Raw genomic sequence first — 26,780 nt, 5'->3', positions numbered from 1 at the left:
GATTTTCTTTAAATGCGTAAGTTTGCTTATCTTAAACAAAAGACTAGAGTCATCTGTTGTTTCCCTATCACTGGCAGATACAATATGGGCGTAATCCCAACCAAGAAAAGCTTGGCTCTATGTGATCGGTTATCAGTATCGTCCTTTCGTAGGTAAATGAATGCTTCAACCATTGAATAATTATTGACTTAAACTGAAATGTTGCTCATAATGAATGCACATAATAGCTGAGAAAAACTATAATGTTTAGTGGCTTTTGTTTGACCAAAAATTTCTTCTATTGAAAAAATTGTAGTTGAGGTTCTTTTTCTTTCATCTAGTAACCTTTTGTGTTATTTTTTTGTTTATAGACGTAGGCTTTCAATTATCTTGGTGCACTTAAAGTTTGCAAGATCAATACCAACCCCAACCCATAAACCCATCGATTTGCACTCTTACCTGGCTTGGCACCATCTCACCTTTCCCATTCCCTTTCCTATTGTTGCCACAAGCCCTCTCCCAACCCTAACTATTTCAAACGTTGCACAATAATAATCCCTCTCACCTTATGCAACAAACACTGCTTCCTATCATATCTAGAGCTGTAAATATGGATTGGCCCAACCCAACCCAAGCTTTTGTGGATTAAAAAAAATGAGTTAAGCAAAACCAACTCATTTTTTATATGAGCTATCAAAACCTTAATCCAACTCATCAGTCTATTTCTTTATTTTGTAAAAAAAAAAAATTTAATAATTTTACTTAATAAATTTTTTATTAATAAAATTATTTTATGATTTAATTCATACATTAAAATTATTAATTTGATAAGTACAGATTAAACATATTGAAATACATAAAATAAATAATATTATTAATAATTAAATTATTAATTTTATATAATTAATTATATAAAATTAATAAATTAATTAAAATTATTAATTTTTTTAACCTATAAAACTGACCCGTCTCAGCCCACTAATTTGGTGAGTTGACACATCTAGACTTGATTTTAATACGAACCTAAATTTTCAAGTCCAATTTACCTCATATTCAATAAAAATTAAGTCAACTCAATGGGCCAAGCCCATTTTAACAAGTATAATCATATTATATGAATAAAGCCAAAGTTCCGAGAAAATTTTTAAATGCATTGAAGAACTCCTTCCCCCAACTACAGAATCAACATATAACACAACAAAACCCTCAATCACCTTCTGAGTCACAACTGAGAATATAGAAAACAAAATGAAAAGTAGAAACCTATATCATATTAGGATCTCAAAAGTCTCTCACTTCACGGCACCATGGAATCCAACTTCATCAAGTATTCCATCACTCACACCTTTTATCAGTGTACATCTTTGCGAAGAATGCCAATGAAATAAGTTATATAAGTTAAACTCAGGTGTATTTTTTCAGTTCATTGCATCATAATCATCTAACTTCTCATTATATTCCAGCACCTTCCTCCGTATCTTAGATGTGTCTACCCACGTAATGAAGTCTTCCATGTTCCTTGTTACAAGGAATGCTGGGTTCGTCATGGTCTCTGGACCCACTCGAATATGGCCCTGCTCAATATATGTGACTGCTTCTTTTAAGTGCTCTGCAAACTTTAGGTGCACCAAGACAGTTGAAAGCCTACGTCTGTAAGCAAAAAAATAACACAAAGGGTTACTAGATGAAAGAAGAAGAACCTCAACTACAATTCTTGCAGCAGAAGAAATTTCTGGTCAAACAAAAGCCACTGAACATCATGGTTTTTCTCAACTGTTATGTGCATTCATTATGAGCAACATTCCAGTCTAGGTCAATAATTATTCAATGGTTGAAGCATTCACTTACCTACAAAAGGACGATACTGATAACCGATCACACAGAGCCAAGCTTTTCCTGGTTGGGATTACGCCCATATTGTATCTGCCAATGATAGGGAAACAACAGATGACTCTAGTCTTTTGTTTAAGATAAGCAAACTCATGCATTTAAAGAAAATCTCAAGTCAAATATTTTGAAATCCCACTTCTTGATCTCTTCCCTCTAATGATTTCATGACAAACATGAAATATAAAACTCAAGTAGTAATATCTATCAATGAATAGTATCAGTCTTCAGATAATAATGACAACATAGCCCAAAGATCTGAATTATGACCATAATAAAGATTTTCTTTTTATTTTTTGACCAAAGAAGAGAAGAGGCATCATAGATTTAGGACATTAATAGGATTTTTTTATATGTCGAGGACTAATTCTAGAAAATCCTGTTAATTAAAACTAGGATTACAACAACTCAAACTTTAGGTATCCCTATCAGAAAAGCATGCAGCAAATGAAAAACATTGACAAACACTACCTTATAATGAGCCCATTCTGCATGTTCTTTTATGTATTTCTAGTAAGAATATAAAATAATCTTTGAGAACATCTACAATATAATTCCTTTTCGAATACTTAATTAATCTGCATAGGTAAACAAACACCATGGACTATAATTTACATTCATTCTTGTCTCCCTTGCAATCATTACAATCCAAGATTTGTATGTTAGAATAAGCTATAATTTACTTCACTTTCATCATCAATTTTTAAATTAATTCCACTTATATTTGATCTTCTTAATCTCATGTTCAATAATCAATGCATATTTCCTTGTATTTCATCCTTCGGAAAAGCATTTCATTGTGGGACTAACAGGAACAGAATGCAGCAAACATCTAGTACACTGTATATGTATCAGAAAACAGCGAGATAAAGAAACCTAGCAAAGTGGCTTTGGGGGGGGGGGGGGCGCGCTCATTGCCCAAGCCAGATATGGATTGAAAGCTTTGTGGGGAGCGTACCACTGACCTCAAAAAGAAATAGAGACTAAAATGGTCCACATCACTCACTTTTGAGTTTTATGGTCCAGATTTGTAAGGAGAAAGATCAGTCTTCAAATGCAAATCCTTGCTTTTGGGGATTTCCATTTTGTTAAAAACCCTGCCCTCTCCATGCTTTCTTACGTGAAAAAGGGAGACATTCCCAGAACTGTGAGGATGCAATGTTCCCTTTCTAACAAAACTAAGAACACTATAGATGTTATGCTTTATTTTTTTTTTTTATAATTGGAAAAAGGGGATTAAAATTCCTCTCCAATAGCAGTGGGGAGCTTTCCTTTGTTACCTAAAACAAATTATTTGAAGAAAGAAAAATAAAACACGAGCGACACAGCAAAAACTACCCACTACTAGCTTAAACCTGAACTACTATGATTTAATCAAATATCATCAGCGAAGAAACTCACAGCTTCTCTAAGAGCAAATCAGTCATCTCGATACGAAAAGGGTCTCTGGGGTCCATCTGCTTCAATATGTTGACCAACTTCTGCACCATCCGGCACAAACTCGAATATCTGTTTTCAATTTAACCCACCATAATTAATAAAAAAGAAAAACCAAATAATACCCAAAAGCTAAAACAAACCCCGATTCAAGAATCAAGAGAAGGAAGTTGAAAAATTACTCACTTCTTGTAATCGTCACGACCAGTGACATGATAACGGTGCATAACGAGATTCTCTCGGTGGCCACCTTCTCTTTTCCATTCCAAAAAATTTACTTTCTTCAACAGCTTCTTCTCATGAAACTTTAGCCGCCTCATCCTTGTTTACACACAGGAAAAAAGGGAAGAGAAAGGGAGGGAAGAACGGTGACCTGTGCCGCCGTTGGTGGCTGGATTTCAAAGAGAACAAGAAAAGGAGCAGTTGCTTAGGGCTATTAAAGGTATGTTGCCTCAAAAAGCCCGTGTCTTAGCTTTTGCTTCTAATTGTTTTAGAGACCAATTTTGAAGCCCATTTAGCCCATTAATAAATGTATATTTACAAGATTAATAAAATAATGTGAATAGTATGTTTGATTGCCTTTCATTTTTTATTTTTAACCAATGTGATGTGAGTATTAGCTCCGAAGGTTTTTGCAAAAAAATTTTATTAAAATGGTAGTGTTTAATAGTTGTACCAGATTTTAAATATCTTTTTTTTGGGCCCAAAATAATATATAAAGGATATTTGTTAATGTCTTTCTTTTGATTACTCAAAATAACTACGCCTTTGTTGAGGGTTAATGTGACAAGATAAAACTGAAGAAAAGAGCAGAAGAAAAGCCAATAAGAGAGAGATTTGGAATCCAATGTTCCCAATCCGGGTGAGATATGATCTGAAGTGTTGTCCGTTAAGAGGCAGGCAAATCTGCATTGCAATTGCAAAATAGCTCACCTCGTTGATGAGTACTTTCCCAGTAGGCAGCAAGTCAAGAAAATCTTTTGTTAACACGCGTCGATTTTTGTCATCTTGATGCTTAGACGCTAGTTTTGAGTAATTTCAACCCTCAAGATCAGACTTTAGTCTTGTGTTCATCTCTGGCTGTGTTGCGTAGTATGTACATTACTTTAACAAAATGAAAACAATCAAAATATACAAGGAACCCAACAAACCGCCATTCCTGCTATGCAGTATGTACGTTCCAGCGCTTCTCACCACTCACTAGCGGACATCTAAAGTTGACACAAAATACCAGAACCAAGAAGAGGAATAAATTGAAACTGTATACAGAATAAGTTAAGAGAAAACCATGCAGGAGAACCACATGGAAGGTCAATCAAGACCTTGTCTCATTTACATCTGCTCCTTTGCTTAAGGCTGTCAGGTCTACCAAATGTCGCATCGTTGGCCGGCCATGCGGACAATTCCAAGGAGACTTCAGGTCTGCCAAACGCTCAATTATCTGAAGAAATCACGTAAAACTTGTAACCTTGTAACTAAACCAAGGAATTTTCAACAAACATACATCATTTGAGAACCTTGACATCAGAAAATTTGTAATAGGCTTCAACAATAGAGAAGTTGCTGACAAATAATCAAGGCCCATCCCTAGTTCTAGAAATTGGCTAAAACACCGAGTGCAAACACACCCAACACGTGTATTTAAAACCCTATATATGCTAGGTAACAGCATATATGCATTTATAAAATACCATGCTTCACCATGAGAAAAGTCCAGGTCAATGCAGGCTAAGATGGTTATTACCTTCTGCATTTCATTTCGTCCAAGTGGATCTCCAATCATAACAGACGATCTGCAAGCACGAGATGCCAACATTGCACGAACTCTAGTTGGGCAAACAGAATCAGATGTGTCCATTTTGTAACTACTGATTATTGAGCATTCTCCTTGACTATCAGCAAGAGTAGAAATCAAATCCTTGACATCTGTTTACATAGATATCAAATAATCAATATGTTGTGCAGACAATCTCTAAACTTCAACATGCCTTTACTTTTGAGAAATACATCATTACATTGCATGGAACAACAATAGTCTGTCAGCAAATATTATTCAGGTGCATATGCTAATGACAAGTCAAATTTCAGAACATGTCTATAAAAGGACAATAATTTTTTTCAGAACTTATCCAAGAAAATTAGTGCCCCTATACTGCATGCCTTTCTTTTTCAGATGCACAGGTTTTTTTCATGTGTCTGTGTGTGGTGAGCTCCAAAAATTGCGATACTTAGTCATATGTTTATTATTCTGTTTCCGACCATCTTGATATCCATTTTCCTTAAATTTGCCAAGTTCACATTTACATCTTATATCATGTCTGTTTCCAAATAAATTAGTGGCAATTCAAATACTGTGAATAATAAATTCTAATCTCATATATGAAGTACTTAAAACTGTATACTGTAAAGTAGTAAATTTGCTTGAATAAAGATCATTGATCACTTAAAGACATAAGAACACTGCAAACAAGGACTACCTTCAACTCCAAAAGTAATGTTTTTACTGAAGGGAACAGCTCTGAGCTTAAAACGATGCCCTGGTGAGGCATGCGGATCCTCTTCCAAAAGAAACCCATTTTTCCTAAAAATATGAGATAAAAAATTAATAAAGCACCATCAGTAGATTTTCATCAAAGCTGCTTTACTTCAGAGATGTCATTTGTAAACTGAAGTTCCAAAGGATTCAGAAAGAATAGAACATACAAATGATAAATGACTAGAGACACCACAAACAATAGAAGATTGAACCTGATTATGTCCATATGCATTGAAGCAACTACTTCTTCTTCAGGAGATAGCTCCAATCTCAGTGGCCTGTATACAATTGGAAGTCAAGTTCAGAATACAACTCCTATTGGAAATAAAAATGATCTTCATAAGCAGAAAAACATCAGGAAAATAAATGGAAACAGATAAGCTGCAAGTCTTGGACTACCAATCCGAAACAACATATGTTATATGGTTGAACACCTTGCTACTTTTGCATTCTGTTACTTCCTAATCACTTAAATCTACTAGTCTAAACGATGCTTCAGAGCAATAAAAAGAATATTATCATAGTCATTCCAGTTCCCAGCCCTTAATGAAAAACTTGAAAGCTGAAAATATTCAAATTTCTAGCAGATGATGAACATTATCACTGTATTATTATACAATTGTTATACCTATAAACACCAAAATAACACCATTATACCATGTGCCAGATGTTTTGCTAAAGATGTAGAAGGAGATGCTCATGACAAGGGCATAGTACACTTTTCTTTTCTTTGACATCACTTTTCCACGACTAAGCAAAAGTATACCAAGCATCTCAAATTTGAGAAAACCATCATTTCAATAAGTAATTAAATAAAGATTATTAATTCCTCACCGAAGCAAAGGCTGCTGGTTCAAGATGGTCGATTGAGCCAGACGCTCAAAATTGTATTTCTCATCAGCAGCATGCTGAAAATACAGAGATCTTAATTTTTTTCTATTTACTTATTAACAAAAAGGAAAAGGAAAGAAATACTTCCATATGAAAGTGGAAATCAGGCAAGCATGAGAAAATACAGTCAGCTCAGATATTACCTGATCCACCATAAATAAATCTTGGTCTAACTTGCCAATAATGAATCCAAGATTAAATTGCCCAATCACCTATGAAGAAGAAACTATTAGTCATTACAAATTAATATGATAGTAGCTCATGCATGCCGAAATTCAGCCACCATGTCCACAGTTTCAGATTTGCACAGCTTCTGATAGGTCAGAAAAAAAAAGCAGCCTAGTAATCAATGTTATTAACAATTCACAAGAGCCATTAAGTTGAGTTCATGTTTTTCATAATTGCAGCCTAAAACCAACTCAGTAGCATCAAGTAAAGCACACTCCCATATATTCAATCCAATCAACTGGACCAAACTTGTATGAATTTAGCTTTCAAGAAATTCATGCATGCCTGCAAAAAGCATAAGCTAGGCAGCTGAGTGTTTTCCACAAGAATCTAGAGCCACCAGAACAAAAGAAAAAAATTGATTAAAAAAATGGTGTGATAAGAAAAGGTTTTTATAGCATAAAAACCTTCATTCTGCCAAAGTCTTCTTTCTTGAAAAGTTTTTCCAACTCTTTAGTAGCTGCAGCTAAAGCTTGTATCTTTAGCTCCTCGTTCTCTGGCTGAGAGAGCTCAAGTGTCGCAGCAGTATAACACCTATTGGCAATAATGAAAAATCAAATCGGTTGAAAAAGATCTGGATAACTACTTTTGCAACATGGATATGAAGCTTTTATTTCATAGACCTTTTCTTCTTCATGTTCTGAAATCTGGAACCACTGTACAGTCTTGACATCCTCTGCTGCCTTTTTGTCAATAGGTCTTGAAAACTAAACTGCAAGGTGGAACATATCTTTTGACCAGATGAAGGTATGGAAACATCTACAACCAAAGCAGAAGATGAAGATTTTGACGTTTTAACTATGGATGCTTTTTCAGGCATATCCTCAGGATCCTTGCGAAATGAATCAATTAATTCTATATCAGCAGAAGGCACTGCTTTTTCTTGATCCTCTAATTCCTGTAAAAGAACTAGCCGAAATCAGAAGATAGAAAGATTGACAACAATTAGACTTTTGGGGACAATCTTCATGATTATGAAGGATTTCACCCTAACAAGGATTTCTACCAAGGTTGCTCGAACAAAGGCAGAGGCGTTGCAGATACCTATGTCTGATACAGATTTTTTGTATCGTTATAATCAAATACTCATCTTTTTTTGAGGCATCTGATATATGTTTGACATGGTTATGATAGGAAAATAGAAGAGTCAGAGAGCATAGATTAAAGAATTTGTTTTAAAAGGAAAAAGCCACCTTCTCTACTATGGTTTTACAAATTTTTCCTAAATTTAGTTGCACTGACTTTCATTCTCAGTAACTAATGTATTGAGCTTTACGTTTTCTCTGTTTGTTTCTTGACTGGTGAAGCAGACAGACCAAGTTAAGAACAGATAATAGATCCATGTACCTTTCCAGGTTTTCCATCATTAGTGTTGCCTCTAGTAGAGCAAGGATTTTCAATTTCATCCAAGATGCTATCTGCTCTGAGAAACTTGCCTGGCTCATTCTCATTCACCTCTGAAGAATCATCAACTTGATCTCTTGGGCCCGAAGCATGCATTTCCGAATGGCTGCTCTTTAATTGGCAATGAAGAACTTGATTTCTTAAGACAGGAACTTCAGATAATACAGTACTAATGCTTTCATGCTTCCTCTTACTTACAGTTACAAATTTGCTCAGTGATGATTGAACACTGCCTGAACAACTACTATAATATTTACTTACGGCAATACCTTTCCCAATTGCAGTTGAAGGGGATGAAGAATCCTTGTCAGGTATATTTTTCATTTGAGTTGTCAATCCTTCATCATTAGACTCTGTAAGACCATCGACCTTATTAGTTCCATGTACCCTTAAAGTGAAGTCCTTCCTCAATGAATTCTCACAATGGCTATGGATTGTTCCTCCTGATAAATCTTTGCTAGCTGCACCATCCATATCAGTTGTCAATTGCCCACCATTAAACTCTACAATACCATCAACCTTCTTTGTTCCCTGTACTCTTAAAGTGAAGTCCTTCCTTAATGAGTTCTCTTCATCACTAGCAATTGATCCTTCCGATAAAGGCAAACTCTGAGTGCTTATTTTAACTGTTCTAAGAGAGGTGTTGTCCTCTGCAGAATGCTCCCTCATGGAAACTTTTGAATTGATTCCAACTGGAGATAACCGTTCTGGAAGGATATTAGATTTTTCCAGTATAGACTCGGGGAAATGAGCTTCCTTAGAGCTCTCCTCAACTTTATTAACAAAGAAATTGGCATTGCTTGAGGAATATACCTGCTGCAAACCCTCTCTCAAAGATTGCAAAATCAAGCTTTCATCAGAAAAAAATACTTTTCTTTTATCAGGAGTCACGTTGACATCACATGCTCCAGTTGGTACGGTAAAATTCATTATGGCTATGGGATACTGCCGAGAGTTTGCGCCTTTATATAACTCATTCACAAGCTTGCTGACTTTAGGCATATCTACTGGTCGACCATTTACAAAGAAGTACTGTCTGTCTCCCAGATTGCGGCCACTACCCTGTCCAGACTTGGAAAGAAACCCTTCAACTTTGCAGCCATCTGATATACATATAGACACAGGCTCTAAGCAGCTAAACATGTTCGTGCCAAACACTTGTATGATGTTATCTTTGAGGGAACCACTTCCTTGTGTTTTAATTACCAGAGATTTTGCATTCTTTCCAGTTGTGTTGCTGCAGACTAACCGAACTCCTTTTGCTGTAAGTGCATAGGCCTGCACATACACAACAGGAGAATAATATCCTTTTATGCACAAAATTTAAAAAGAAATGAAAAGATAAGTGATAAGCAACTTGGTGAAGACATACAAAGTAGCTATGTTTAAGGGGTTCCTAACTCTTAATAAAGACAGGAGATGAATAGTCACCACAGTTAAAGACATTACACTCTTCATAACTCAATATTCTACAGCATCATTATGCATCTAAGTACGGTGAGGATGACACCATAAATCATGTGCAAGAGACTACAAGGAATGCAAACAACATCTGAACAATAAGCAATACAAAGTCTCCAATCATAAGCATTATTTTTTAAACGCTTTGCCAAGAATGAATGAAACTGAATTACAAGTCTTAAGATAAACAGGTTCACAGATGAGCAGTCCATTTAAATCAATGACAAAGCACATGAACATATAAAATCCACAAATTCAACGGACTTTGTCTTAACACAGGTATAGCATTTCAGATTAACACATTATTTAAAACCAAATACACAATCTCCAATAGGCATAACAAAGCGAGCATGATCCAACGTTGTTTAGTCCATGCATAAAAAATGAACCTAGATAACAAGTAATAAACAAATTTTTTAAACCTTTTGACATGCATGGATACACTCACATTCATCAAGGAAATAAGTTTGCCATACTCCTTGCGTATGTTGCGACGAAATTCCTTGCTTCGCACTGGTAGATTCGAGAACAGCTTCTTCACAGTGACAGTAGTACCAATTTGTCGAGCTGTTTTCTTCTCAGCTATCAACAAACCTGAATGATCAAAAGTCAAATGCGTTGCAACGGATTCGTTTGCCGTTCTCGTTTCAACAGTCAGATTGCCCAATGCGCAAAGCGAACTCAACGCCTCCCCTCTAAATCCAAACGTAGTCAAAGACTGAAGATCTGAAAAATCTGCAAGCTTAGATGTATGATGCTTAATCGCCACGACCTAAAAAATACAATAAATAAACAATTTAAAATTATCAAGATGAAGCCAAAGAAATGGTGACAAATTTGTGTTGCTAACGTATATTATTTACCTTAAAATTATTGGGTGAAATACCGCAGCCATTATCGATGACCTGAAACGATTCTTCTCCGTACTCTTTGAGAGCGACTTCGATGCCGGTGGCACCGGCGTCGAGGCTGTTCTCGACGAGTTCCTTGACGGCGGAGGAGAGGTCTAGGATGACTTGACCGGCGCAGATTCTGTGGACGACGCCTTTGTGTATGGGCTTAATTACAGGGGAATTAGACGGTGCCGGTCCTTCCATGGAAGGAGAGTTAATAATTCAATGAATCGAGCATCTAAGAGCAACTCTAACGACAAAACCCTGGAAACGGAATGACGGGAGTGATTAATTACGTAATTCGAGGGGAACGTTAGGGTTTAGGGTTTAGCGCCCAGAGAGAGAAGGAGAAAGACTAAACCCTTTTTGGCTAAAATTTTGCCGCCAAAACGGAAGGGATGCAAAGAGCTAGTTACTAGGCGCCGGTAAAAATTAACAAATTCTCCCACATAAAAAATTTTATGCTTTAATTGTAATAAAATGAATATCCGGTTAGAGTTAAATATATCTTTTTTAGAAAATTCGGTATACGGACCAGCTTTTTTCTTTCTTGTCTATGTGCATTTTTGCTTTTGTTTGCAACGTCAAACTTAGTGGACGTTTTTTGTCCATGATTCCCTAATTAGAGGAGTTTTTTTGGTTTAAGTTTTAAAACAAATCTTCTTACTTTTTCTAGTTGATGTCATTTTCAAGTTACAATCTTCTTCTAATCTAAATGTTCAAACAACAATTTTCTGTCGGCATACAAAAGGGTAATTTGGATCAAAACAAAAAAAAAAAAACCAAGGATCCGTGAAATCAAGGAGAGGATCAAGAAAACTAAGGATGAGAAGAAGGCAAAGAAAGCAGTAACTGATGGCCAGAACACAGAAGACACAGGGCAAGGTTGCTGCTCCAAAGGGCCCCAAATCGGGTAAGGTGAAGGTAGAAAGTTGTATTACTGAAGGCTTTGTTTTGTTCTGATTATTTTGTTCCTAAATTTTTAAGTGAATGGAGCTGTTTCAGTTGTTTCATGGTTTTAAGTTGGTCTTGTTTCATGGATTTAAAGAATTGTTTGCTTCATTTGCAAAAAAGAAAAAAACCATTGCAGCAAGCAATTCATGATCGCTCCACCACCATCAACGACTTCTCAGTTTAACAACCCTTTATTACCTAACTGAATGAGATACCAAATACATCCCATTACAATTTGAACTTATCCGAGCTGAAAATTTAAAAGGATTTTGGAACGGAACAGTAAATTTCCTCTTCCATTACACTAGTAGTAGCAGCATTACAAATAAGTGCAGCATGATATGCCAGACCCTGGATATAAATCTTCAACCATATTTTGAAATTCAAAATTGGACGTGTAAATTTACAATGGTAAGGAAAAACATTGATAAAAAAAAATCAGAATGGACCATAATGATCTTGGTTTCGAGAAAGTGAAATCTGCAACTTGAGCAACTCATCCCAATAGCAATAGCCGCTACAACTTCTTAATGGAAATGGTCCAAAGAAGATCAGAATCAGATCGCACCGTCACTTTCTCTCCTGTAACTATATTTGATGTGCTTATTAAACCACCAAATCTCATTTCTGTTTCATCTGGAATGAGAAAAAAATAATAACAATAAGCCACAGCCATCTCTAAGAGCATAGGGGAGATCCACGGACAACAGGAAATATGAAGTACACACAGAGTTAGGACACTAATGCAATAGTAATTGAAGATTTTCTCTCTACCTCATGTGGGTTCTTATCAGGCTTTTCATTAATATAGGGGACATGCATGTGTGCGTTCTGCTCATATTAGCTGTCAAAAGGTGTCTGAATAGATAGATAGATAGATAGGAGAGAAGAGAAAGACAAAAACAGTAACTGGAAAGGTGAAGCTGTTTTAAGTAAAATTCAATATCCCTCTCCCTTAAAAAAAGACAATCAATTTCTCTTTAGTAGTTTGGATCATACTGACATGACACAAAAAAGATAAGATGATTCTACACTACAATAAGATTTAGCCATGTTTTACTTTTTCATGCAAAGGACAAGTTCATTAAATCATATAGAATCGATTAGTTCCCTTTCTCTACATATACCTCGATTGCTCAAGAGCTACAAAAAGTATGCTAGAGGAACTTTTATCTTATATACTCTTCAGGAGTTCTGACTCTGTATATACCCTTCAGGCTCCTGACAATGTTTGCTATCTAAACAAGTGTAATCTTCAAGTGAAGTGCAAAGCAAAGCAGCATAGCAAGGCATGATAAACAGATGGCATGATATCATTAAATTATGTCCATTGAGTTCAATAGCCTAGTGAACTGAAAGCAAGCACCAGAACAATGTAAATGTAATCATATACTTACTCAGATCCCACTGAAGCCCAGTTGTAGTACTACTACTTGATGGCATCCCAATGGGCATGAGTCCACAGTGCGGGCCCTCAATAGAAGATAGAATATGTATCTCATGATGGTGAGTCCTTGGAAGAAGATGGATGAGACTATCATCAGATAAAAGGACTATTCGAAGGGATGAGAATCGACATAAGACATTTAAATTTCCCATCTCATGGTCAAATCGCCCACCGAGTGCTCCAGCAACAAGAATGCAAAGCTGTCGTTAAATCAGGAAAGAAAAATGATAAAATACCAATCGAAGCACACACTACATGTAAAATTTATACTATCTGGTGCAGATTCTTCTCCCTAACTTGTAAGTAATACCTGCTTCCAAACCAATATTCAAGTACTAATGCCATTCAACATAAAATAAAAGAAAAATGAAAGTTGCACAAAGTGTAACTATTACAACAACATTTAAGTTTAACTTACATTAGACTTATCCAAATCTGGAGCAAAGTCACGAATGTATGTTACACATTTATGTAAATCTGTGGTGTCTTGATCATGAGATTTATCAATAATCTCTGTTCCCTACAACAAAGAAGCAAGTGAAAACAACTCAGCAATAAAAATATATGAACCAGAGAGATGTAACACCTCAAATACAAGGAAGAAGAAACTAATGCTCATAAAAACAGAGCAGCAGAGGCCACAAACATAGGACACGACATTGGCAAGACAAGAATGGATGGGAAACACGCTTTAGAACCTTAAGCATAAAAATCATTGATATTATCGGTTAAATGGTTCTAACCAAAAAAAAAAATCGCAAACTTACTAGGCTCGTATAAAAATCAAGCACTTCTGTTCGTATTGAATCCATATCTCCTTTAATTACATCCGGCTTGTATCTGCTATCAATCAAAGCGCCCTATGTTATGACATAGCTTAAAAAGAACAACAAACAAATCATTTCGTCCGATCACTTAGAACAACGACATCAATTAAAAAAAAAAATCAACAAAACGATTCTCAAAACTACGATGCGGCGGAGAAGCTATGTTCTGTAACGATTCCACAATTTTTGGACCGGATTTTGACCAAATTCGTATAGTTTTAACTAATAAAAATTCAAACCACATGAGGAAGAAAAAGAGGGGGGAAAGGCGAAGAAACCTGCGTCGAACATCGGAGGCATCTTCCTGGGGAAACAACCGAGGCATTTCATCGTACACTCGGTTGGCGCCACCGTCAGCACAGAGGCGAAGCTGAGCTGCTCTAAACAAAAACACGCAACGATTAATCCTCAGAGAGACAAAAATAGTCAGCAATAAAATAAGTGAGGATGCAGGAAAAATACCGTGCTTCCAGAGAAGAGGAGTAAATCTCGGGAGGTTTTGGTTAAGAACGACTAGAGCATACGTTAGAGAAGGGCGGTGGTCTGAGGGAATCGTCGGCAGAAGAAAAGTCGAAGAATGGTGCATCAGGTCCATCGCTAACGGGCGTCTCGGAAAAAAACTAAAGCCGAAGAGAAAGGAAAGAGAAGAGATCGTAATTTTCCTTTTTCTTTGCGATGGTAGCATCGTTCATCAGTGAAAGCCTGACTTAAATAAATGGGTGATTGAAGAAGAAAGAGCGCTCGTCAAGTAATTGACTTTTTTCGCCCTTTTTGTTATTTTTTCATTCTTTCTACTTAATATTAAATATATGCCGGATTCTGCGTAACAACGGTTCATGGCGTTCAAGGAGGGCCCAGAATTTGTTGGCGTCAACGAAGAATCGTGTGTGGGTTCAGATACTAACTACTCCTCCGTGTAACCTGAAACCTATTCGAACCTGATAATAAAATATCCGAGCTCAGATTATCAAATACTCTACCTCATTGGTGAAATTAAAATTTTAAACTTAAAAGGTTAAAAATAAAAAATTAAATATTTAGTAGTCAAATAATAAAATTGGTTAAAAAATAAATATAAAATTTTAAATATTTATTTAACAAGGGAAGGGGAATGAATAGTTCATGGTTGGTTACCGGCTCATGCAACATACTCTTCCATCAAAAAAGGCTTAAGGCAAAAAGTCAACGTTTGTCCCCTTTGATGCACTTGACAGACAGACAGACAGACAGAGTAAATGGGGAATGAAAGCGAAGCACATTTTAAACGTGGCCTGTGATGGTCCGCACAAATTGCATCCAGTTGTCCAATCACACAACGGATACCCCAACTTCGCGCCATCAAATCTTAGGAAAGTCATATCCGCAACCTCCATCGATATTTGATTCCAATATTAGATGATGATGATGATACTGTATTCCTTTACCTTTTTCCGTTACTAGTACTACTACTTCTATTTGTCAACAATGGACCCTTCTTCGTTGTTGTAATTAGTTAATTGCAAATTGATAATAATAAAAAGAAATATACATATACATATACATATATATATATATATATATGTGTTGTAATTATCAACAGAATCACCTCTAAATCCCAACGCATCCACGCGTGCATAGTCAAGATGACAATCTCAAGGATCAAAGGCGAGGAAGAATAATACACGACACAAGAGGATAATGTGATGTCTCATTTTGCAAGCTACTATGACAACAGTTAACGAGCATTCCTTACAAACCTCCTTATCCCCATCCCATTCCATCCCCCAAAGGAAAATAAATTTTATGATGGTGAAGAAAATTACAATGTATGTACAGGCAAAGAGGAAATAGGCAAGGAATGAGGGGGCAAGAAGATGCTTTTAATAAAGTTAACCTGCTTGATAAATATTTGTAAAATTTTGCTAACAGAGGTTGTGAAAATTTTGAAAAACCTATATACTATAATACAAGGAAGCCGGGACCTGTAATGGAATTCCACAAACAGGTCTCTCAACTTGGCCACCTTTTATGGTGACAACCAAGAATGAAATTAAAAAGGAACGCTATACACAAAGATGCCTCCTCTACATGAAGTAGCTTAGAGGTTTTTTCTTTCTTGATCCACCTTCTCCATATAACTCATTCCATTGATGAAGCTCGCTCATATTTGTAGACTCTGATGACACACTTGCACAAACCTGCATTACAACCATCCAAATATAATAAAAATCAAAAATCAATGGATAATCAAAAATCAAAAGCTCTAAATATACAATGACTGGGACCAAGTGTGGTACCTGCTCATGTGCATATTTAAAATCATCCATCTTCAGAGAACGAATGTCTGCACTGCTATACAAGGAAGGTAACGGTCTATTCTCGGTCACAGCTGCAGCTCTCTCCTGAAATTGCATGATATATCAGTGTGTACTCTCGTACAAATAGTAAACTTTCATGTTGAAAAGCATGCAGTAGATCATAGAAGGGGTACTACATTTATCCATCCAAAACCCACCAAAGATTTATTTATTTAAATCCTTCCAAATCATGAGGATATAAATAGGGGTAAGATTCCTCATTTAATATTTCTCGTATCAATATTGTATGATATAACTGAGTTCATTTCATTCCCTTACCATCCCTTAAGCAACAAAGTTGGTTACAAGGTAGTCAAGCACCCATTACACACAATTGCATAGAACAAGACTGGTCAAAATATGTAACCTCTAGTCACAATCAATACTGTGCCCATAGAGCATCTACATGAACTTTCTAAAAAAAAAAAAAGCATCTACATGATGGATTCACTATTTTTTAGCAACATTTGCAAAACCAACATGGTTTATATGCTGCTAACTTGTCATAGAACATTTAAATTTAAAATATCTAACTGACCTTCTTTTCCTTCTCCAAAATTTCTCGAATGGGACAATGTGCAGCACTCACACAAAGGTTCTGCAATCATATAAACTTTATTAGGGAACCCATTAAAAAGATTCAATTTAGCGTTAAATAAAATTTACAAGATAACTCAGTTAAAAAAAATCGAGAAGCCTTGCTAATAAACTTTGATGAGTAAAACTTTTTTATAGAGAAAAAAAAAATTCACTAGTTTATGGAAAAATTAGTGCCACTCTTGTACAGAACTACACATAAAAAATTGTTAAGAATCAGTATTTAGACTACAACAGAAAATGACCAAGTCAATTTAGTATTAGCATGTGATTCGCAGTTAACCTACTTCTATCATCTTTGGTTCACGAACACCCCTTCACATTTTCAAACAAGACAACTAAATCAAGTAAAAAGGTGGAAAAATCAACCTTCAGGTCACTTCCAGAATACCCATCAGTCATATTTGCAATAGCTTCCAAATCAACATCAGGTGACAATTCCTCTTTGGCTAATATAACTCTTAGAATCTTTTCTCTATTTGGAGCATCTGGCAAATTAACCATCAATCTGCACAACATTCAACAGAAAAGTCAATATGCTTATCATAGGTCAGATTACAGCAATTCAAAGACATGACAAACGAAAGTTACCTTCGAGGGAGCCTCCGGATGACTGCCTCATCAAGATCAAATGGCCGGTTTGTAGCAGCAAGAACCAACACCCGTTCTTTATCCTTCGTACGAAGACCATCCCAATTTACCATGAATTCATTCTTCATTTTACGCATAGCCTCATGTTCACCTGGATTCTCCCGTCTTCCTAACATGCTATCAACCTATAATAACAACACAAGTCAAGTCAATACAACTACATATCCTATTTAAGAAACAGGAGGAAGAACATGAATACAATGAGGGAAAGACTGTGAAATACCAGCAATCATCTTCAGCAAGAACAGAAAAAACACAAAAAAAAATGAAAAAAAAGGAGAAATTTACATATAAGTTAAACAAACCTCATCAACAAAAACAACACTAGGTGCAATTTTACTGGCCAGAGAGAAAACAGCTTTAACATACTTTTCTCCTTCACCAAACCACTGCAAGCCATACAAATATGTCATATACATATATCAAAAGGAGAATCTAACAAAAAAGGTACATAGCCACAGTTTCCATGCACTTAAAAAATACCTTTGAAGTAATGCTGGACATTGATATGTTAATAAAGTTTGCACCAGCTTCAGTTGCAACAGCCTTGGCAAGCATTGTTTTTCCAGTACCAGGAGGCCCAAACAGCAATATTCCTTTACAGGGCTGCAAAAGCAATAACAAAGAAAAGAAGAAAACAACAGGATTTACTTTGAAAATTCAACATTCCAAGTAAAATATGATAGAGCAAAACTACATTTTGAGAAATATGTACAATTGAGTCAACCTTTGTCAACTGTCCCTTGCAAAACAATTCAGGCCTTTGAAGGGGAAGCATCACCAATTCCTTCAAGGTGTCCTTGACATTCTCAAGGGCTCCAATATCATCAAAACTAACCCCAATATCACTTGGTGGAATAACATCCGCAAGAAGTTTCTTCTCAAATTCATTCTCAGTGACCACATCCTAAAAATAAGTAAAACTACATTTCAATAGCATAATAAAATTTCTAAGTAGATAGATCATGGACAACTGTAGAGGCGATATGCCTAGACATAAAACCAATAAACAAGACAACTGTACCTTAAGTGATTTCTTCAAGCTTTTGCTTTCACTTTGAATGCCTTGCAAAATGTTCAGCCCATATTTGATGCTGCAACAGAAAAGTCACTGAAAAATTACCACAAGAGTAAAATGGAGAAACATTTCATTCATATGTTACTGCATTCCCCTTTAACATTTCGGAGTTGTAGATTAAAATTTTACAGTAAGTGAAGGGAATATAAAACCTTTCAGTTGAAACTACAAGTTTAGCATCGTTCACCAAAGCTTCTGAAGAATGCATGAAGTGGTGACTAAGTGCCCAGCCTACCACTTTCTCCACACCTATAATAATAGAAAAGGTACAAAATTAGTAATATTAAAGTAAAAAATACTATAATATTTACTATTACCTCCATGTTAAGCATATAATTCTGCTTTTGAATTTTAGAGGGAAGAGTTTTTCATATTTGACAACCTTTGACATAAATATTCAATTAAATTTTCAAAAAAAAAAATAGTCCAGAAAATCTTTTTATATATGAGATGGTAAAAATGTTAAACATTAAGAAAAAGGAATATAGGAATATACACGTGGACGGCATGAGTATATACGAAGGAGCTCAAGAATACTAACTCTCATTTGTAAGGGTTTGATCTTTAATACAAAGAGTTTCCAGATCAGGGCAATCCAAGCCATTTCGATTGAGAACCTGAGAGCATAAAACTGTTATAAATCTCCAAAACAAACTTGTATCTCAAATTTTCAAATAAATTGCCCATTGATTAATTTCTAAATATAACAAGGACACAAAAGGCAACTTCTGTCAGCTTGAGAGAGGAAGGACAGGTTAGGAGGAGAGGTGTAGGTTTATCATAACCTTCTTCAGCTTTCTTGTAGTTTCTCATCATACTAGGTTAGTTTATCCTATACTTAAAGGAGGTTTTACCACGGACAGGAAGGAGGCCACTCTCAGGCAATGTACTTTATCGACAGAAGCTCCTACTGGCATGCAGAAAGAGAAAACTGGAAGACAACAAAGCAAGATTATAGCTGTACTCACTGATCGAATGCTAACAATGTTTGACTGTGCTTTAAGTGTTTCAATGTCTCGTTCCAACTGCTGCTTCCAGTCCAAAAGTAAAGCTTCATCCTGCCATGATTCAGGAATATTAATTTAAATATTTCAGTATTCGTAATTTGTAACAGGACTGACGCAGAATCTAATTGAAACACACCTGAGGTAACTGGATTGTCACTTTGTTAGGGAAAAGCCTAGTAACTTGTTTCATTGTTTTAGGTGTTTCTTTGCTCCTGTCATGAAGTCTGCCAAAATTATCCTGCACAAGGAATGATACTCACATCAGGTGTGTTATCGAAATGAGAAAGTGAGGAAGAGAGAAAAAAAAGGAGAATAATAGATTACTAATCAACCATTCAAAGGCTAATACAATAAGGATGTTATTGCAACATATGCGAGGACACTCTAGGAACATAGTCAATTAAGAGAAGTAATACAACTGGAAATGCTACCCAAAAAAACCGCTAAGAATGCATCCCACACGTTAAATTCAGGTGAGGGGCATATCTAAACATTTTTAGATGGTAATCACGTCTCAATTCCAGAAAAGATCAAAGCATTCCATTTCAAGCAATATACCTTGAAACATTAGCATAAAATCACACATGCTCCCTCAAAAGGTCAACACAAGTAGACTTAGAAAGCACTAAAACGGTCAAGTATATAAATAAATTTAGACAGTGGTCATACAAAAATATGAGAGCAGTTACTCCAAAATATTTCAAGTAAAAGAAAAAGGGCGATGCTTGACATACTGGAAAAGCGAGATCAAGTAAAGCAGTCTGGTTGGCTCCAAACTTTGTGAACAAAAGGCCACCAGGATGAGACTGCAGAAGTGCAAAGTTTCCAACACCAAACAGTTAAACATACATCATACAGCATAAAAGAAAGAAACAAAAATAAACCAAAAAAAAGTAAGTTGCTTACTTTCTCCTTACGATTATCCATCTGGGTATGAGAACCAATTACAACAACATTTGCTGGCAACTTCTCAACCTTACACTTCAAGGCACTATACACATCTGTATTTCCAGCCATAGACTTCTCTATGTCTTTCACAAACAATATCAAGGGACTGCCTTTGCTTTCACTCAATGCAACCTATAAAAGTGAGACAATTCAGAGCTAAATACTTCAAAACAAGAACATGGTAAAGCAATACGTCTAATGTATTAATCAATCAATGTACCTCAAAAAGTTCATTAACAGCAAGCTTGTCAACATCATCACCTCCAGAACTATCCAAGCGAAGTGAGCTTGCTGTAGAGTGAAATAGAAATTGTAAGTGAAGTGAGCTAGACATAGAATGAAAACATAATGGGTAAGATTGGATAACAGTCCACAATAAATCATCAAAGACACATAAGTCAATGCAAGAAATGGGATGAAAATTCACCAGCACAGAAAAAACCATGATCTTCTTCACAAAGCCCCCCAAGATCGTTGCCCTCTGGGATAGATCTGTCAAACCTGACCCCAATTTTTGAGGAACCATTTTCTTCAAAAGCAAGGACTACTTTTCCCCGAAAACCAATTGTGGGCCCCCTGCAGAACACAAAAATTAGTCGACCTATTGCAAAACATAATGAACACAGTAATAAGATTTGTCCCATAATAAATTTACATATTCTAACCACCATGCCAACACTAGCAGCAAACTTTTGAAAGAAAAACACATACAAACATCTCAAATGGGTATGGTATCAAGGACTGCAGTTAAATCAGGACAACAATCCATGGCATGTAATCATAGCATCACATGCTTGCAAGGACAGCGCCAGTAAAAGATAACGTCTAAATTAAAATTTGAAGTAAAGAGAAAACAGACCAATGGTTAATCCAAGAATATAAAACATAATGCAAGAAAGTACCTTAAAGCAGGTTGTAGAGAGGAAAGTCCAGAAGGTGCTGTGGCACCTACAAACTTAACCCTATCACCTGAAAGTTTTAAAATAACTTAATTCAGGTAGAAGTTGATAATGGTTCATCAACAAGTTAACCGTTTAGAAAGCCACAGCACTACTAAACAACAAAGCCAACTCTCTTATGTTATTGCAAAGAACTGATATACCTTTCTTAAATGTATAGTTTTTAGATGTTGCAGTGGATACTTCCTGCTTTGGCAAAGCTTGGGAGCTCAGTGAAGAACCACCTGTTATATCAGCTTCGACACTAGAAGTTGGTCTCTTCTGCTGCAAAGCAGCAGCAGCAGAAGCCTGTGCAGCTCTTTTGGCATATATAGATGCCCTTTCAGCTCTTGAAGTTTCTTTCACACCATCAGCTTCTTTTGATGTTGATCCCTGAACATATTTGAAAGGAAAAAATAGAAGATAAGATGCCACCAAAACATCCAGACAATTAGAAACACAGACGGCAAACAATACAGAACTTTGTGCAACCACAACATCTAGCTTACGAAACAGTTAAAACACAATTTTCATAGGGAACTTCCAACCAGAGTTCCGACACATTTTTGTTTCAAATTAAAAAGAACTCTAGTCATTTACATGCTTGGTAAGCCAGAATTATAACCGACAACAAGAACAATAACCACAGACTACCAACAAATTTCCCCTGATCTTGTAGAAGATCAAACAATAACCGTCTAGAAACGAAGGAGGAAGCACACAAACTGCAATTTCAACCCAATCTTGATTTCATAAAATGCAATTGGCAAAGAATCAAAACAAAATGAGAAGTGAAAGAAGCATACTCCAGGCAAGAGAAGAGAGTCAACAATTAGCAATCTAGCACCAAAATGTTTCGCAAGTGCCTTTGCTAAAGTCTCCTGATATATTTCTGAACCTATACAAATCAAAAGACAATTAAGAATTCTCAGCAGGCATCAAAAAGAGCAAAAAGAAAGAAATAAGCATAGTTCACATGGCAAATTAACAGAAAACATCAGTCATACCTGCAGGACCAGATAATAATATACGAGGACTCATTGTAGGAAGATCTGAGGCATACTTCGCAAATTTATTACACTTCAAATGCACATAGGTTGAGGCTATCAATACATTCTTTGTCGTATCACTGTCATAATGGAAATTTTCACATAAATTAACCCAAATTTCCCAATGCTCCAAATCTGAGAAACAGTAACAAAAACAAAAGACACCAAAAGGAATTTCTATTGTCCATCACATGCCATATTGGGTGGTTGGCAGCCACCGCATAAATACTGTACGGACTTGCAAATATGCAGAAAAGGGGATATGCAAAATACGTAAAAGCATGACCAAATTTGGTTTCCCCGATAATACAGAAGTGCAAGACCCAAACAAGTGCAGTAAGCACACAATTTACCTCAAGTAATATGGGAAAGTTTCAAATGAGACATCTATATTGTCCGGATTGAGAATGCCTTCCTGTAAACTGTCTTTAAATGCTTGCCGCTTAGTTGATATCAAAACCATAGGAGGGTCAAATTCCTTGAGCATCTCTCTAAATTCTCTTTGCTCATCAAGAATTTTGGCAATGCTGCCACTCAAATCAAAGTCAGTAGAAGATGTACCAGCAAGGATACGCAATAATGGCCTTAAAGGGTAACCTGCCCCTGGGACCTTTGAATTGTCAGCATCCATAGTATCATCCAATCCAAGTCTATCAAGATTCGGGTTTTCATTGGCAGCTTCAGGCGGGGGAGCAACAGTTTTCTCCCTTGAAGAAACAGTTGCTGGATCATTATTACTAGCACTGTCCTTCATATCCACTTCTGGAACACGGTCATCTGACACATCACAACCAGAAGGTAGAGTGGACATATCCGAATTTTCTTTTGTTGACAAAGACGCCAATATTGTTGCTGCCCCAGCAACAGCTGACGGGTCCCCTGATCGTGCCTCAATAATACCTTTTATAGGAGCAGCCTGGGCTTCTAAAATGCTTACAGAAGAAGGTATTCCTGGAGCAGCTAAGTTATCATTTGTGAGCTGCTGAAAAATCTAAGTTTCCATTAAGGAATTAAAACAGTAATAAGATGCAACAAATATCATAATAACATCAAAGTTGAAAAACGAAGCATGCAGGCAGACGATACCACACAGATTTTTATTTGGGAGGGGCAGAAATATGAATATTTGTTTAAGAACAGGACATATTAAATAAAAAGGATACATAAGCATGGTTTCCAGTACTAGTGAAAATCAATTCATCGCCTGCATTTAGAATTAAACTATTACTTTTACGATAAATCCTCCCATTAACCTGGACAGAGCCTTTTCCTCCTGAAATTTCTAGTAAGGCAATAGAAGTGCCATCACTCTACATTTAAAAAAAAAAAGATCAGCACTTTCATAGACACACAATAAAAACAAAAATTACAAGAAAAAGCTTTTCGAATAAGTACTGCAAAGATCAATACCTCTATGTGCTTCACTTTGCACAAAACAGTGCTAACATTGGGATCTTTAAGGCATAGGTTACACTGACGGCTTTGGCCAACAGTGAATAGCGTGCCACACATGACCAAGTGAGGATTCTGGGATGAATTGAACATTAATAAGAATCAGAAACAATCAGTAGTTTAGCATGAAAACGACCATAAAGCATCAAAATCCATCTAAAGAGGCCAATCAGTTTGTGACTAGGTGGTACATCCTTCATTAAGGAAGTTTGGAGTTGAGGGTTGGCGTCTAAGCATTGGAGCAAAATGAGTAAAGAGATGAAAAAGGATTACCTCCCTATAACTAAGCCAGCCAATGGATTAAAATAATAGTAATAGCAAGCTGACAAGATTCACCTTTGGAAGATACCAAAAAGCGAAGAAAAATTCTAAACAAAAAAAAAAAACATTTTCCTTAAGTCTTTTGGCTAGAAAAAGGAGAGGAAACAAAACTACCTAGTTCATCCACACCATAGTTGAGAAGGAAATGACCAATCAACGAGATTAAACCTCACTAAGACAAAACAAAACTGACTTAACAAGACAGCCTACAAGTAATTTTCCTGCGAATTTGCTAAGTGCATAAATGGCATTTTTAACATGTGTCTTTCTAGTCATGAAAGAGAGGGATTCCGCCAACAACTCATGCTTAAGTAATATCTTCCAACCAGGTACAAATAATAAAGTTTCCTAACCTAACAATAAAAACCTACTCTACAAATTCCCAATCTTTTCTCTGAAGAAAACTTCCGTGGCATTCAGTAAGACTAAATTAATGGAATTTCCAATGGAATTAGTAGACCTAGAGGAAACGAACTGCGAGGTTAAACTGTTTGTCTTCAGGACCCAAGCATATCATTGCCAAAACGACAGATTGTTTTGTAACATTTTAAGATATCTAGAATTGACATCTACAAATTCTAAACATCAAGAGTGGCTTTTGCCAAATAGACCAACAAGGGAGCACTAATAAACCCCATTCACACTAAATAATTCGAGATCATTTCTCTAATGGAAAACTTCCAGTGCATTCAAGTTCAAGTCTCTAACTTAAAATAGGATTTCCAATTCACATATACGATTATGAATTCCAAGTTTCCAGGCAATGATTGGAACTAAAGCATATCATTGCTCTAATCGCAAATTATGTAGTAAGATTTCATTGACATCCAAAATTCAAAGTCTACAAATTTTCAAAACAAGTCCGCCATTAACAGTTTTAGGATAAAAAAAAAACCTTCTTTTCACGTTTCACCATTTTGCTAAAAGACCAAGAATTCCGATATAAATTTTTAACACTTACCCAATTAACCCTAGAGATCAGAAACCAAAATCCAGCCCAAAACTAAAAAAAGAAGGAAATTTCAGAAAACATACCTGGGAGTGCTGGGAAAGAAGCTTTCCCCACGGGACTTTAGAACCTGATTTCGCTGGTTTCGTTGGTCTCTTCTTAACCCGACCGGTAAACCCTGCTCCAACCGCCTTCGCTTTCTCCACATCCATGGCAGCTTCACCTACTTAACCAAAAAAACCCCCCAAGTCAAAAGCCCATAAACAAACCCAAACCAACCCCATTAAAAGAAAGAAACCAACATTTAGAACCCCAAACCCAAATGACAAATCAATCGAGGATCGCACCTAAGGACCCCGGAGACACCAAAGTACCATTCTCCACATCAGCATCAGCAGACTTATCGGTGACAGACGCATCAACGGCCTTAGCCGAATCAGATACCCGCAGATCAGAAGAACGGAGCTCCGTTACCCGTGAGTCCGACCCGGATTCTTTAGGCGGGCCTAGGGCTTCGTTAAGCGGCCCAGAAACCACAGCTCCATTGGTTGAAGACGACGCCGGCTCAGATGCCTAAAGAAAAAAATATCAGTCTCAGATTCAAATCTAATGAAGAAATAGAAAAGATTTTGCCACGCATGCAAATTAAAAACCCTAAAGGGAAAAAAAAGATTGGATTGTTGGAATGAAAAGCAAAGAAATGGAGTAAAGACAAGACCTTGGATCGTTTACTAGAAGTAGGAGGGGACGTAACTGGAGAGGAAAGGGAGCGTTTGGAAGAGGAAGAGCTCCGTCGCGTTTCGACCATCTTCTTGTTGAAGAGGAAGGGTTTGGAGGGGGAGAGGTTTCGGTCTGGGTTTTCTCTGATCCGAAAAAAGAACGAACTTTGGGTCTTGGGAAGAAAAAGAAGAGAAAGAGAGAATCAGAAAGAGAGCAGGGGAGAGGGAAAGGAAAAGAGAAAAGGGGTGAATGATTGCGGGGAGATCAGTTATCAAGGTTCCTGTGCACCTATTATTTATATAAAATATATAAAATATTAAAAATATGGAATAAATAGGGGGTTTATTTATTTTATTTTACTAGTACGATTATGGTAGGTTTATTTTGTTTTATTTGGATTTAAGTTTTGGAGGTTATGATTCTTAGGAAGCGGTGAAATGGGTTGTTTGGTTTTCAGGGCGTTCTGGCAGTGTTAATAAAAAGGCACATGGGTTAATTTGTTTGGAGGATGTTTCATTACTGGACATTTATTGCGGTTTTGGTTTATGACTTTTGGTTGGGTTTTCTTCACTGTACTGTCCGGAAATGAGTGTGAATCAAGGTTTTCTCAGATTTTGTCAACCCACTTAGGATTTCTAGCCGAAATAAGAAAAAGATTTGTTGAATCTTTTGGCTGACCACAGCTTGATAAGAAAAGGGAATTTTTAGAGGATTATGTCTCGCATGCTTTTGTTTCAATTCAATATACATGAACCAAATGTTGAATGGGTTCTCGTGAAAGTTACATTCC

At 36.4% G+C, this 26,780-nt stretch overlaps 4 protein-coding genes across 11 annotated transcripts; all 4 read right to left on the bottom strand.

Moving 5' to 3' along the window:
• LOC18613542 (U3 small nucleolar ribonucleoprotein protein IMP3) lies at positions 1,110 to 3,787 on the bottom strand. The gene is made up of 4 exons (XM_007050825.2): positions 3,490 to 3,787; positions 3,268 to 3,375; positions 1,828 to 1,902; positions 1,110 to 1,629 (listed from the first exon to the last, which is right to left on the bottom strand). The coding sequence occupies exons 1-4, from the start codon at positions 3,621 to 3,623 to the stop codon at positions 1,398 to 1,400; spliced, it is 549 nt and encodes a 182-aa protein (XP_007050887.1). The 5' UTR covers positions 3,624 to 3,787; the 3' UTR covers positions 1,110 to 1,397.
• LOC18613541 (DNA mismatch repair protein PMS1) lies at positions 4,349 to 11,176 on the bottom strand. Its single transcript, XM_018114204.1, has 11 exons — positions 10,687 to 11,176; positions 10,272 to 10,595; positions 8,306 to 9,640; positions 7,582 to 7,856; positions 7,366 to 7,492; positions 6,874 to 6,942; positions 6,674 to 6,747; positions 6,052 to 6,117; positions 5,781 to 5,884; positions 5,048 to 5,229; positions 4,349 to 4,744 (listed from the first exon to the last, which is right to left on the bottom strand). The coding sequence occupies exons 1-11, from the start codon at positions 10,918 to 10,920 to the stop codon at positions 4,619 to 4,621; spliced, it is 2,916 nt and encodes a 971-aa protein (XP_017969693.1). The 5' UTR covers positions 10,921 to 11,176; the 3' UTR covers positions 4,349 to 4,618.
• LOC18613540 (thiamine pyrophosphokinase 1) lies at positions 11,843 to 14,835 on the bottom strand. 6 transcript variants are annotated; one of them, XM_018125610.1, is made up of 6 exons: positions 14,469 to 14,835; positions 14,223 to 14,324; positions 13,885 to 13,960; positions 13,536 to 13,637; positions 13,068 to 13,317; positions 11,843 to 12,306 (listed from the first exon to the last, which is right to left on the bottom strand). In XM_018125610.1, the coding sequence occupies exons 1-6, from the start codon at positions 14,627 to 14,629 to the stop codon at positions 12,188 to 12,190; spliced, it is 810 nt and encodes a 269-aa protein (XP_017981099.1). In that variant the 5' UTR covers positions 14,630 to 14,835; the 3' UTR covers positions 11,843 to 12,187. The 6 variants fall into 6 exon arrangements, with proteins under 6 accessions (XP_017981099.1, XP_017981096.1, XP_017981103.1 ...); XM_018125607.1 differs by having other exon boundaries at positions 14,223 to 14,319; positions 14,407 to 14,834; XM_018125614.1 differs by having other exon boundaries at positions 13,885 to 13,957; positions 14,469 to 14,831.
• LOC18613539 lies at positions 15,620 to 26,270 on the bottom strand. 3 transcript variants are annotated; one of them, XM_007050818.2, is made up of 27 exons: positions 25,989 to 26,270; positions 25,618 to 25,843; positions 25,357 to 25,496; positions 23,959 to 24,075; positions 23,712 to 23,858; positions 22,902 to 23,539; positions 22,507 to 22,628; positions 22,306 to 22,397; positions 21,664 to 21,892; positions 21,464 to 21,530; positions 20,989 to 21,137; positions 20,782 to 20,852; positions 20,520 to 20,693; positions 20,348 to 20,419; positions 19,750 to 19,851; positions 19,575 to 19,664; positions 19,148 to 19,223; positions 18,759 to 18,855; positions 18,553 to 18,622; positions 18,256 to 18,435; positions 18,012 to 18,134; positions 17,834 to 17,917; positions 17,469 to 17,653; positions 17,247 to 17,385; positions 16,819 to 16,878; positions 16,221 to 16,325; positions 15,620 to 16,121 (listed from the first exon to the last, which is right to left on the bottom strand). In XM_007050818.2, exons 1-27 carry the CDS (start codon positions 26,076 to 26,078, stop codon positions 16,008 to 16,010), a joined length of 3,759 nt encoding a protein of 1,252 aa, XP_007050880.2. In that variant the 5' UTR covers positions 26,079 to 26,270; the 3' UTR covers positions 15,620 to 16,007. The 3 variants fall into 3 exon arrangements, with proteins under 3 accessions (XP_007050880.2, XP_017981090.1, XP_017981094.1); XM_018125601.1 differs by having other exon boundaries at positions 25,357 to 25,493; XM_018125605.1 differs by having other exon boundaries at positions 26,025 to 26,266.

This window comes from Theobroma cacao, chromosome 1, assembly GCF_000208745.1.
Source record: "Theobroma cacao cultivar B97-61/B2 chromosome 1, Criollo_cocoa_genome_V2, whole genome shotgun sequence".
NCBI classification, from domain to species: domain Eukaryota; kingdom Viridiplantae; phylum Streptophyta; class Magnoliopsida; order Malvales; family Malvaceae; genus Theobroma; species Theobroma cacao.
This window is presented reverse-complemented; position numbering and strand designations above follow the sequence as displayed.